Raw genomic sequence first — 13,645 nt, 5'->3', positions numbered from 1 at the left:
AAGCTGTTACTATTTTCATTATCATAACATCTATATAACAGCTAGTTGCTTGTCTATTTTCTCTATAAAGGTGAGCTCTCTGGGCACACGGAATGTGTTTTAGCACAGTTCTGGCACATAGTAGACAAGCAGGAATGTATATTAAATGAATGAAAGAATGAAGCCTGTCCCCTGGGAACATCAAACTCAACAGTTCCCAAATTGGCCTTATCACATCACACTCACCAGATGTTCCCCCGAGTGCACAGTACCTGTCTTGGTGAATGCCCCACAGTCACCACTGCCAGACGTGGGAGACATCCTGGAATCCTCCCTCTGGCACACCTACACTGCCTAAGCAGTTAGCAAAACCAAGCCTTTATTTTAGCTCTTGAGGCCATGCTCTCCACTGTACTCCAGTCCCACCACACTAACTCAAACCCTCAGTCTCACTTACATGAAGGAAGTCAGGAGCCTCCTATTTGCACTTCCTGCCTTTAAGCGTCGCTCTCTGGCTGGTATATTTCAAAAGAAAAGTCCTAATCTTACCTTAAGTACATTTCTTACTCTGTCTCAGTCTTAGTTTCTTCACCTTTAGAATGGAAATAATAATAGAACCCAGTTCATAAGGTTGCTGTTTGCTTAAATGAGTGATTCACAGAAAGCACCTGGCACAGGGTGTGGCGCATCATAAGCCCTCAGTTATGGTTAGCTTTGACTGCGATTGTATACAGGACAAATACAATTCTCTTAGCCTTCATGATCCTTAGTCCCTGCCTGCCTTCCTAGCTCCTTCATCCATAACCGTTTCCCAGCACCAATCTCTTCATTAATATTACAGCCGTCCGTCTATTTCCCTGTCATGCCATGCTGTTTCACACCTCTTGTCTTCCTCTTGCCCTCACCCACAACAGCAAATCCTAAAACCCAGCTTAAAACCTCTTTTCCTCTCCTGATTCTTTCTTTCCTGTCTACCAGACAAAATTATCATTCTATCCTCTGCTTCTTGTACTTAACACTTTGAATATAGGCTATAAATATATTTGCCATGTGTGTATTAGATGAAAACTCATTTAGAGGGAAAGAATGATAGTTGAGCTTGGTTTAGAAGTTTTGGATTAATCTGCTTGGAGCGGGGCTTTGACAGCTATGAGAAGTGTATAGAGAGCAAGTGAGTGAAGCAGTCCAAGCCCTGTGATCCATTGAGAGCTTAGGCGTATAGCACCTGCCACCAGAATACACACCTATTAGTAAAGCAAAAGCAGAAAAGGCGGCACTGAATAAGAAAAATTAAAAGGCAAGCATGGTTGATGATGGCATGAAATGGAGGAGGAGATCCGAATCTGTTTGCAATGAGCTCTGAAGGTCACAGAAATCACCAATTCAGCCATCGTTGACACTTAAAATCTCTCTGTAAAGCAGGATGTTTTGTTGTGGTGGTCACTCAAGTAATTAGATTTGATTTTGAGAGGATAGGTAGGTAATTGAAGATATTAGGTACACTCGCTTCATCCATGTTGCACATGAGGAAAATCTCCTTTGTCAGACCACTCCTTCCTAAGTTCTTAGTGGACCAAGGAAGATTTTAAAGCAAAAGTGGACCTGGTGGATTTTATCTGGATCATCTCTCATTGGCATTAAGTAACTATATTCCATTTAGTCCAGTGTCTGGCTGTCTTTTCTCAGATATCAGGATTTAACTTAATTCTCCTAATTGTGAGGATCAATTCAGACCTATCAGTTTCCAAGACCAGACATCGTTCTGTTAGATCTGCCTGCTATCCTTAATAGCAAGTACGTGACTGGCTTGAATATCCATTTAAAAGAGTAAAAAATGGTTTTGCAGAACAGAATGAAATCTGTCATCTTAAGCATTTCCTGGCCTGCCCTCTGGAGTATTAATAATCCTAATTATTTTTAAAGCAGGATTTCATCTATTTTCTGGTGTTATACTGAAGATTGAATTGAGCTCCAAGATTAGGAAGCGCTAAACCCTATCCTCAATTTCTATAGCCATTTTCTAATGAAATCTCTTTGAAGATAACTTTCCCTATCCCCCAATCAAAAATATCAAGCGTAGCAAAGAGATGGTAAGGAAATCAAACAACTCCAACTCTTCCAAATTGTTTCCCTTAGTTTTGTTAAAAAAAATTTATTTGTATCCTAGCTTGAATATTCACATTCCATTTAGCTAGGGGTTTTCCATGTTACATAAACCATTTCCTATCTCTACATCTTGAGAGGTGTTCAAGGCAAGTTCTACTGCCCTTGTGGAGCTGAGGAAAAGCTCACTGATGGGAAAAACCTCTTGATCAGAGTCATTTGGAGATTCTGAGAACAAATTGTAATTAAACTGAAGGTTTCCTAATTTCTCCTCCATTAACCCACAGTAACTGTTTTAACAGGACTAAGAAGCATTACCGTTAGAATTGATTTTATTATGATTTGGGCTATGAATTTTTATGATAGAGATGGGAATAAATACAGGAAGGAAACGTTTTACCAAAGCAGTAAGTGGTTATTTGACGGTGGTAAGATTATAGATATTTTTTTCCTCTGTTGATCTTTATTCTCCAAATTTTCAGTAATGGGATTATATTACTTTTATGATTTTATAAGTTTTAACTGTCATTTTATTTAAGAAAATATATATTAAAAGTTGACTTTTTTAATGCCTTGGAATCATATTTTTTTTTTTTTTTTTAGAGACAGGGTCGTGCTCTGTTACCCAGGCTGGAGTGCAGTGGCACTATTGTAGCTCATTGCAGCCTTGAACTCTGGTGCTCAAGCATTCCTCCCACCCCAGCCTCCTGAGTAGTTGGGACTACAGGCGCATGCCACCACACCTGGCTAATTTTTAAATTAGTTTTTGGTAGAGACAAAGTCTCACTATGTTGCCCAGGCTGGTCTCAAACTCCTGGCCTAAAGCAATCCTCCTGCCTCAGCCTCCCAAAGTGTTGGGATTATAGGCATGAGCCACTGTGCCTGAACCAGAATTATAAATGTAAATGATTATTCTGTCCTGTGATAGATAATTTGAGAGTTTAATGTGGTAAGTGAGGCTGTTTTTCCCTAAATGCCTTGCACTGCTATCTTTTATTCATTCTTCTTTTTTGAATATAGTATACTTTCAGTAAGTTCAAGGTTCAAAAAGTAAAAGGGGGCATGCATACATACATAAATAATCTCCTTTTTACTCACCCCATTCTTCTCAGAGGCAACCAAAACACTCCTTTCTTGTGTATCCTTCCAGACATATTTTATGTACATGTATTTTTTCATACAAAAATGATATAGTATACACCCTGTGCTTAGAGAGCTTTCCATTTAGATAATAAAACTCTTCCTTGCATTTTTTTTTAATATTTCATGAATTTTACATACATATTTACACACACACACACACACACACACAAATTTATCTAACCAGTTCTTTTTTTGATGGACATTGATTTTTCCAGTCTTTTGCTATTATAGACAGTAATTCAATGAATAACTTTTTACATACTATCGAATATAATTTTTTTCATTGATAAGCAAAATTATCTGTAGATAACTTCCTAGATGTAGGTATGTACATTTGTGAGTTTGATGGATAGTGCCAAGTTGCCCTCAATTAGGGTTGTATGCTCTTTGTTTTCACCTTGTAGCTTCCTGTAGGTGCCTCTCTTCCCCTGGTGCTAGGATGTCAGCTCTCATTTATGTTGTATCCGTGCTGCCTCTAGCTATATTTTCTTCTTTATGGACTCTAAATATGTTAGGAACTTAGAAACAAATAACCAAGCTGTAGGAACTATGTCTAAAGCAAGAGTGTATGCTTCAAAGTTATGGCCAGAGCATTGTAAATTATTCATGTATTTGTTCAACAAGTATTTACTGGATATTTATTGTGCTCACTGTTCTAGGCACTGGGGACATAGTTTCTGCCCTTATGGATGCTCTTATTCCAGTGAAAGGAGAAAGACAGTAAAAAAAAATACACAAATAGACTGGGCACAGTGGCTCATGCCTATAATCCTAGTGCTTTTGGAGGCTAAAGCAGAAGGATTTGCTTGAGACCAGCTTGGGCAGCAGCAAGACCCTATCTCTACAAAAAATTTAAAAATTAGCCAGGCATGGTGGCATGCACCTGTAGTCCTACCTAGCTACTCCAGAGGCTGAGGTGGGAGGATCCCTTGAGCCCAGAAGTTTGAAGTTACAGTGAACTATGATCATGCCACTGCATTCCAGCCAGCCTGGGCAACAGAGCAAAACCTTGTCTCTAAAATAGAATAAAATAAAATAAATTGCACAAATAAGTAAGTTTTGTATAAATGAAATGTTACTGAACTTCAGTTTTAAAGTTAAAATCAAATGGGATCCTACATGTCAGTGTCCTGCTTAATTACATTATAGGTTAGTCTTCATTTGTAGCCTACTTGCTGTGAGATGGAGAAGAGGCAGGAAAACTCTTTTATGGAGTGATAAGCTGATAAGAGTATGGTAACATTATTAAAAAATAAGAAGAATTGTGAATGTAAACAATGCTAAAAAGCACAGAGCAGAGTATCCAGGGATCTGAGTTCTGGCTCTAATTCTACCATGACGTGACCACAAATAAGTTACGCTCTTTGTACTCAATTTTCTCTTCTATTAAATACAGGCAATGGATTAGTTTAGTGTTTCTCAAAGTGTATTCCACAGAGCATTACCAAATTATTTCATATTAGTAGATGTTATGCAAAAAGGAGGGCCACAGCTAGGCCAGCTTTATAGGAATTGGAAAAGGGCCCCTCCAGAACACAGCTCAGCAAACTCACAGCTTAGCAAGAGAATGCAGCAAGGTAGAGAAAGACGCCCTTTCTTCCGGTTGGTGAGTGGGGGTCCAGGCTGGATCTTATCTCCCACACTCCCACCGCCCGTGCATCCTGTGCAGCACTAAACAGCTGCCGTGTCTATAGTAAAATAGCTTTGAGAAGTGGCTGGGTTAAGCAGGTTTTCTTCGGTAAGAGATGTCTCAGTTTTAATATGCAAACATGCTGTACTTTGAATCTCCAAGGAAAGAAAGTGGTGTGTGGCATACATCTTATTGGACCTCAGAACGTCTTTTTTGTGGGACTAGTGTTCCTTGGAACACAAGTTGAGAAAAATTGAATTAGATTATCTTTACTAGTCTTTGTTATTCTACGAGTCCTTCTTATTCATGTTTTATTCTGATACATTTTCCTCCTTTAATAAAAATAAAGTCCTCACTACCACCACCATAATACCATGTCATCTCCAAATTGCTATCTATGGTTAAACATTCCCTTTGCCCCATTACGTTATCACCAGGGGCTATTTTTGTGGGGGAGCATACCAGAACACTCTCCCTCAGGATTACGCAAACCTGAACAACATTCAAGAACTTTGTTTTTAAGAAGTGGCTGTCACTAGCGTAACAAAAGTCGTCTTATGTTCGAATCTATACTGATGACACTTAATAATGTTCAAATCAAGTGACATATATGTTTACTTATAAATGTATATGTGTAAATAGCAAATCTGGTCATTATTAGTTTGTAGCTAATCATAATGTGATTTTACCATTTTCTCCAACTCCTCCTGAATGTGAGGTAGGGGAGGAGGCCTCTTTCCTCTTGGATTCCTCCTTCTCATCTCTCTTGAATCATGTAGATGGCAGGGTTGTGAAGAAAGAATCAGTTCACAAACTGCAGCACAATCACCGTCACAGAGTTGAGTTCTTATAGCTTAAACTATTCTGTTTATAAGCTACAAAAGCTATAGAAATTCATTCATATGAATAGAATGAATATAATAAATATTAAATATTATCTGGTAAGATACTAATAGGTCAATACTAATACTAATGTGAATAGAGTGGTATCATGGAAAAGAGTGCCAGCCAAAACCATTCATTTTTAAAAATAGAGTTTTGAGCTCATTCATCTGCACCTGACCATGAGCTGAATTTTTCTTTACATCAGAAATGGCAGCAGGCTTTTTAGGTTTTTCGTAGTTTGGTTGGCAAGAAGTAGGACAGTAGCTCTAGCTCTTAGTTGGAACATAGTCAGTGTTCACATATAATTCATGTAATATTTATATTAACGAAAAAACTTTTTCTCACATAAACTTTATCACCTAAGAATATCTTTGGCTTTTGTTCCTAAGTAACTTTTTTTTTTAACATTTTCTTTTTTGATTCGAGTAGAGTTTGAGAGTGCAATCCTCATGCCAGTGTGGAGGGTCATTTAGAACTTAGGAAATCAGTGGGGATACAATGCTCTATTTTGCAAAAATAGTATGCCATGCCAGATTTTGTGTTCTCTCAAAAATTCCCTCACCGATTGTTAGTGCCTGATTCTCAAAAATGAGTGCATGTGCTCAGCCTTGCTGCCAAAAATGGCTGAACATGGTGGGGATTTGTTCATGTACTTAGGCAGCAGCGTTAGCGATGTGCACCGTATGCCTACTGCTAGTAACAACTGGTGAAGGCAGCGCCTCCGACATGGTTGAAACGAGCTCTGTTTTTGTTTTTTGTAATTTCAGTTTATGAATACTGATGTCAGTGGCTGCTGTTCCATTTGTCTCACTGCTTTTACTTTCTCTGTAAAAGATTTTTTTCTTCCTTTTGGCCTTAAGTACCACCTGAAGAGAGAAGCCTTTTAAGGCCTGGGAGACTGGCCAGTGCCCTCTGTCGCTCTGTTCACCTACTAAAAGGTAGCATTGTTAACCTAATTCAGCAGGGCTCTGACTCCATATAAACACTGCTCAATAGAGCCAGAAAGACTAATTGAATTGTACAATACATCATTTTTTAGCAACAGTTTCAAGTGGGTTTTACTTCATTTCCCAAAACACCATCAGTCTTTTCCTCATTTTAAGATATTTAAATATTGCAAATATTTAATCATGATAAATAAAATATTTAAACACAATTCTTTCTTTCCCACTGAACTGTGGGCTATTATACCTAAAGACAGGGCCATGCTTGTTTTATTCTCCACTGAATGCCTAATTCCTGCCACAGTATCTGGCATATACCTGTGTCTATTAATATATGCCTCAAAAATAAAAGTGAGGAATAACCGTTATTTCCAATCTGGTTAGATAGTTGAAGATTTTGGCTAATTCTAGGTGCCTCTTTGTGACCTGGATTTTCAGAGACTGTAAACTTCTCTAATTCTGTAACTCTAACTCTGCAGGATGCTATAGGATCACACAACACAACAGGTACCTCAAAAATAATTGCTTATAAGGAAAAAAATTAGAAGTTTATTTTTTAAATGATGTATTTTTTGCATTCCTATAAAGAACATAAACTTTGGTATAAGCTTTGCAATATAAGAAAATGATCATATTGAATTTTATGTTTATGTACGAGAAATTTATAATCAGCATATAATAGCCATATATTTAATTATCACATATACATACAGAGGGGTTTTTATGTTTGTTTCTGCCTGTTGTACTCTATTCTGTCCCACATTTGTTCACCAAGTGAATTTCTGTTTATCTTCTACACCCAGATCCAGTGCCACCTGCTTTGCCAACCCTCTCCCCACCAGGAGAGTTGATTTCTCCCTCCTCTAAGCTAGCAGTGGGCCCCATCCATACCTCTTTTGTAGCAGATGACAGGGTACACGCTGCATGTTACATGTGGTTTTGTTTTAAATATTTGTCTCATACTAAACAGTGAGCCATTTGAGGGTAGGAACTGTATCCTATATATCTTCATTAATATACTTCTAGCCTATCATATGAAACATAGTAGATTTTTTATTTTCTTTTTAATAAGCAAAGTTTTTTGTTTATTTTAATGTTGAATTCTAACCTTGCTCCTAGAGAGATTTTAATGGAAACTTTTTAGAGAGGTTTTATCTTCCATAAATAGAAACTGAGCCAACTTTCTATGTATCAGTAGCCAATCTACATCTCACTGTCAGTGATTGGTATGTAGAGATTCTGAAAAATTACCCTCATGTTATGCATTATTTAAGCCACTCCCTCTGTATCTCTGAGACATTGTGTTTCCATGTACTACTTATTTCTACTGATGACAATCACATTATAAAATGAACTTTCATAGTCTTGTGGATTACCGTGGATTACCACTCGAGATGGATACAGAATTGGATGGATATATTGGCTGGAGTTAGCCCAAGTTCAAAGTTGTAATAAGAGCAACTCCTTTCTGGTCACTGAAGCAGTATATTTGAGCTTGTTTGCTAGTCATTCAGATTATTCTGCAAATAATATCCTTTTATCCTTCTTGAATGTTGTAATATGTACATGATTCACTCTTTTCATTTGTTCGTTTGTTTGTTAGATGGAGTCTCGCTCTGTTGCCCAGGCTGGAGTGCAGTGGCATGATCTGGGCACACTGCAACCCCCGCCTTCGGAGTTCAAGCAATTCTCCCGCCTCAACCTCCCAAGTAGCTGGGATTACAGGCATGTGCCATCACGCCTGGCTAATTTCTGTATTTTTAGTAGAGACGGGGTTTCGCCATGTTGGCCAGGCTGGTCTCGAATTCCTGACCTCAAGTGATCTGCCCGCCTCAGCCTCCCAAAGTGCTGTGATTACAGGCATGAGCCACCATACCCGGCCTTGATTTACCTATTTTTTAAGTGGCTACTTTTAAAAAATGTTATGGAATATTCATACATATATATGCACATATAAATTTATGTCATTTTTAAAAATCAGCATTTGTGTTAAGACAGTCTTCTTAATTAATTCCTTTTTTATTTTGAAATAATTGTGAATTCACAGGAAATTGCATAGACAATTCAGAGAGGTTCTGGGTACCTTTCACACAGTTTCCTCCCTTGGCTACATCTTAGGCAACTAAGGTACAATATCAAAAACTAAAACAGCAAGTTGACATTGGTATAATAGGTCAGTTTAACGGCACCATACTGTGCCATTCTGTCACATGTGTAGGTTCCTATAATCACCACTGCAGTCAAGGTACAGAATTAATAAATTCCTTCCTAGCTTACAGTTGAATGTCTGGAAGAGAGAGAAGTCAAAATTTACATTTAATTCAACTACAGACTTTTTCATTTGTCTGTATTGAGAAAATAATCGTGTTCCTTTGATATTTCAGCGATGGTTCCTAGTTTGAGCAGGTGTGGAGAGCCAGGTGCTTATCCAGGGCTGACTGACGACGCTTGTTTTTTAGGTGTCGAAGCAGGCCAAGGAGTTTCTGGAGTACGTATACGAGGAGCCGCTCATCGACATCCAGCAGGAGAACGCCATGCTGTACCACCACGCAGAGCCGCTGGCCGCCGTGCTGCGGCTGCGGCAGCGGCTGAAGTCGCTCCGAGCCTATTTGTTCAGCTGCCGGGCAGCGGTGGCAGAGGATCTCCGCCGCAGGTAAGAGTCATAAATCTCAGACGGCTCCCGTTTGTTTTTCTTTCCCGCCCACGGAGGGTGGTGAGATTATCTCCAGAGGGCCTTTCCAGCACGGACCGCCTCTAATTTTGTGACTCTCCCTCCGCCTCTCCACTGCCAGCCTCTCTCTGGGCTCATATTTTTACTTTTTTTACTCCAAGGTCCCCATTTGGTTAAGCCAAGCACAATGAAAATAACATTTACCATTACTGAAGGCTTTCACCCATGGATCGAGTGGCCAGGACGGTGAAGGCTTCTCTTACCAATATGTTAATTCGAGATAATAATCATGGAAATATCTGTATTGGTCACTTATGTAGTATTTTATACTTTTCCCAATTTCAATTCCTGTTTCTCATCAGCAAAAAATAAGCATGTTTAAAATAGTTCATAACTAAAAAGCATTTTCAATGGGAAATAAGTAGATGGTTATTCAAATTTTATTTTATATATTTATTTTATTTTTATTTTTATTTTTAAAGAAGAGAGACAGGGACTCATTCTGTTGCCCAGGCTGGTCTTAAAATCCTGGACTCAAGCAATCCTCCTGCCTCAGCCTCCCAAAATGTTGGGATTACAGGCGTGAGCCACTGTGTGGGCCTCAAATCTTATTTTCTGTACAGAAACAAATACCCAAACTTGGTCAATGATGCAGGCAGTAGAGCTATAATTAAAATGCACAGGCCCAGGATTCTGTCTTTTCATCTTACCGTGGGTGCAGGCTGCTTTCCCGTAACTTAGTTAGCTCATAGTTCATAGAACACCAAGTCCAAAGCAGGCTCAGATCCTTAAAGTTGAAACTAAAATGTGCCTGCTCTCATAAAATTCCTTTTTTACAGACAGATTTTATAGGCATTTAAAGTCTCACCCTTGGCATATACAAACTAGCTTATACTTGAAATAATTGTTGATGGTGTTCATAAATCTCTAAAAATACCTTTTAATTTTTTTGTTTTAATAGAAATGACCAGCAGCATGCATTAGTCATGTTAAATGTTTTTGGAGGTAAGCCTACCTGCCTAAGAACCTTTGGAAAGTATTGAAGTGATGGAGTTTTGAGATCCAATTAGATCCAAAGAAACTGACATAACCCTGGGCATCTAAAAAGAACTAAAAGTAGATAGTGAAGGATATATAATATCTAGACAAGCTCTCATAAAATAATAATGAAAAGACAGCTGCCATAAAGCAAAATACTTCTCAGTGGTAGTCATCCTATTACCTAGTTGTGTTTCAGAAAGCACAGAAAGTGGTCAGGATTTATTCTTATAAAGTCTAGGCAGATCTTAATTTTAAAAGATCAGGGCTTTCCTTGGAAGGCAATAGAATTATATGTCTCAAACTAATTTACCAGCTAAACCAGATGCAAGATTTTTAATGTTCAAAGTATGTTCTATTATTTTCAGTACCTTCTGGCTTTGCTCAGAGCTTAGTTTTCTTGTGCCTGTATTTCTAGACAATATTAAAATCTCTACATAGGAATCATGTTAGATACCTTTATGGTATAATGTTTTGCTCTGCTTAAAATATGCCAAATCAGGGCACACATTTAGAAATTAAATAGAAGGTCCTCTCCTCATATGGATGACTAAGAATCTCTACTCGATTCCAGCAGTCTGGTGGTTTACCACCATGTACTGTGCCTTATGGCCAGACCACCAGGAAAGAAATGGGAGTTCTACAAACAAGGCACTCCCAAAGCTATAAGAATGAAGATAGCATTTTTCCCCTTCATTTTCCCTTTTCCCTATATTTTTCTTTCCTGGACTTGTTCATAACCATTATATAATGCAATGCCTGGCACAAGATAGGTGTTCAGTAAATACTGAATGGATAGATGGAGGGAGGGATGGATGTATATTAAGTGTCACTTCAGAGCACTGAGTAATAGCTAGTAGCCCAATTTTGGGGAGGGAATCATCTTCAGAGTCTTCTTTTTCTTACCTTCCTATTTTTCACTTAGCATAATGTCTGACCCATCCAAAACACTCAAAAACAGTTGTTGAGTGAATAAGCAAATGAGTGAAAGAGCAGTCAAATCAGTCCAAAAAATTTAGATGGTTCTGTTTCTAACTCTCAAATCTTTCCTCTCCTTTTTACTTCTAATACACTACCCTGGTTGAGAATCTCAAGGCTATTGCAGTGTCCTTGTAACTAGCCTAACATTTCTTCCCTCTTCAATCCAACCTTTGCGTTAGATAAATTATTTAAAATAGAAGTATAGAATTCAAGATCTGCCCAAGTCTAACCCGGTATATTGTTCTACTCTCAAATACCCTGCCCTTCAGGCAAAAATTATTACTTTGCTCTCAAGGCATTCCCTTGTGGGAATTAAATGAGTTCACACAACTGAAGTGCTTAAAACAGTGCTTGGACATAGTAAGCATACAGTAAATACTATTATTAATATCACTTTCTTATCCTAGACTGTTCTTATATCTGGCTTTAAAAATATTTGCTAAAATATTCCACTTAAAAGCCACCCCGTTATTCTCTCTACTAGAATTAATCCTCTTTTCCTGCTGCTATGTCAAGAAAGGAGTGAGCAAGGGAGAATGGATGGAAAGCTAGCTGAGCCCAGGCCTATAGTTTCTGCTTATACAGTGCATGCTTCTCCATGTGACTGTTTCACAAAATGGGTGGAGCAGTCTCCCTCTCAGCCAACAATGAGACATTGATTCCTACAGAAACTGAGGTAGCACTGCTTTATTTTAAATTTTGTTATTTTAGATTTCCTATACTTACATGTTGTTAAAATATTGTTTAGGGTTACCATTTCTCTCAAACCTGAGGCAGAGAAAAGTGTGCTAGTAACAGGTAGTACTTTTACGGCTTTTGAGGGAGGGGGTAAGTTGAGGGGGGCTGGTGTTGAATTTTTTTAAATCTTTTTTATTAAAAAATTTAATTACAATGTAATTTTAAAAAATTGTTTTTCTACCCACTAAACAACCAGGGATGATTTATTTTGAAATACGACTATTTAGTGAAATAATCTCCAAGAGTTTTGCTGGGGTGTCCATACTTCCTGCAGCCAGGCCACACTTTATTTTTTTTTTTGAGACGGAGTTTTGCTCTGTCACCCAGGCTGGAGTGCAGTGGCACGATCTTGGCTCATTGCAACCTCCACCTCCCAGGTTCCAGCAATTCTCCTGTCTCAGCCTTCTGGGTAGCTGGGATTACAGGCATGTGCCACCACGCCTGGCTAATTTTTGTATTTTTAGTAGAGACGGGGTTTCACCATGTTGGCCAGGCTGGTCTCGAACTCCTGACCTCAGGTGATCCGCCTGCCTCAACCTCCCAAAGTGCTGGGATTATAGATGTGAGCCACCACACCCGGTCAGCCACACTTCCTTTTTTTTTTTTTTTTTTTTGAGACAGAGTCTCACTCTATCGCTCAGGCTGGAGTGCAGTGGCATGATCTCGGCTCACTGCAGCCTCTGCCTCCTGGGTCCAAGCAATTCTCCTGCCTCAGCTTCCTGAGTAGCTGGGATTACAGGCATGTGCCACCACACCTGTCTAATTTTTGTATTTTTAGTAGAGACGGGCTCTCACCATGTTGCCCAGGCTGAATCTGACTTCTTAAAAACAAAGTTAGTCACCAATACCTTTATATGTAATGAGTTTATCCAAAATCAATATTTAAGGCTCCCTTTGTTTTACCTGAGGATACAACATCTAAAGTGGGGGAGTTTAAACAGTGAGGTGAACTTGTTGGACTTAACTAATCTTATATATCCCTGATAGAAATTGAAAGAGGGAGGAGTTGACGGGGAACAAAAAAAAAGCAAGAGAATCCAGTTCTTATCTAGTCGTAAAAGGCATTCTCTTCCTGCCTGGTTTTTACCTCAATATGAGAGTGGCCATTAATCTCCAGCAAGTAGGCCCAACATGCCGAAGACCTGTCAGCACCATATAAACAGAATAAAGCAAACTGTTAATATTGCTGTCGTGAGAAAACTGAAAACAGACTGATTAATTGTATTGGCGCTCGACCGCCAGGGAGCCAGCTTTGGCCGTCGCCTTATTAGGGAAGTCATAGTTTGCTTTTAGGCCTTTCATTATGATGGCTGTCCGGTATTCATCCTCACTGTTTTTGTTATTGTTGTTAAATGAACGCCTTGTTCTTGAACCCATACTGCACATCTTGACTGGCAGAGGTGATTAGTTTAGAAAAAGTCAGTGTCCTCCCCGAAGCTTAAAATGTTTACAGTGCTGACAATTCACTGTTTCTGAGGACTCCCAGATGGCGGCCCTGCTGAATTAGTTCAAGGTCTAGTTAACTTTTCATGA

General features: G+C 38.8%; 1 protein-coding gene across 1 annotated transcript in view; it reads left to right on the top strand.

Annotated features, from left to right (window-relative positions):
- Nucleotides 1–13,645, top strand: part of PLEKHM3 (pleckstrin homology domain containing M3) — a 201,129-nt gene that overhangs the window by 85,910 nt on the left and 101,574 nt on the right. The window contains exon 5 of the mRNA XM_003254005.3: nucleotides 9,144–9,337. Within this exon, the coding sequence (XP_003254053.1) occupies nucleotides 9,144–9,337 (194 nt within the window). The remainder of the gene's footprint in view (nucleotides 1–9,143; nucleotides 9,338–13,645) is intronic.

Source organism: Nomascus leucogenys, chromosome 22a (assembly GCF_006542625.1).
Source record: "Nomascus leucogenys isolate Asia chromosome 22a, Asia_NLE_v1, whole genome shotgun sequence".
Taxonomy (NCBI): Eukaryota; Metazoa; Chordata; class Mammalia; order Primates; family Hylobatidae; genus Nomascus; species Nomascus leucogenys.
This window is presented reverse-complemented; position numbering and strand designations above follow the sequence as displayed.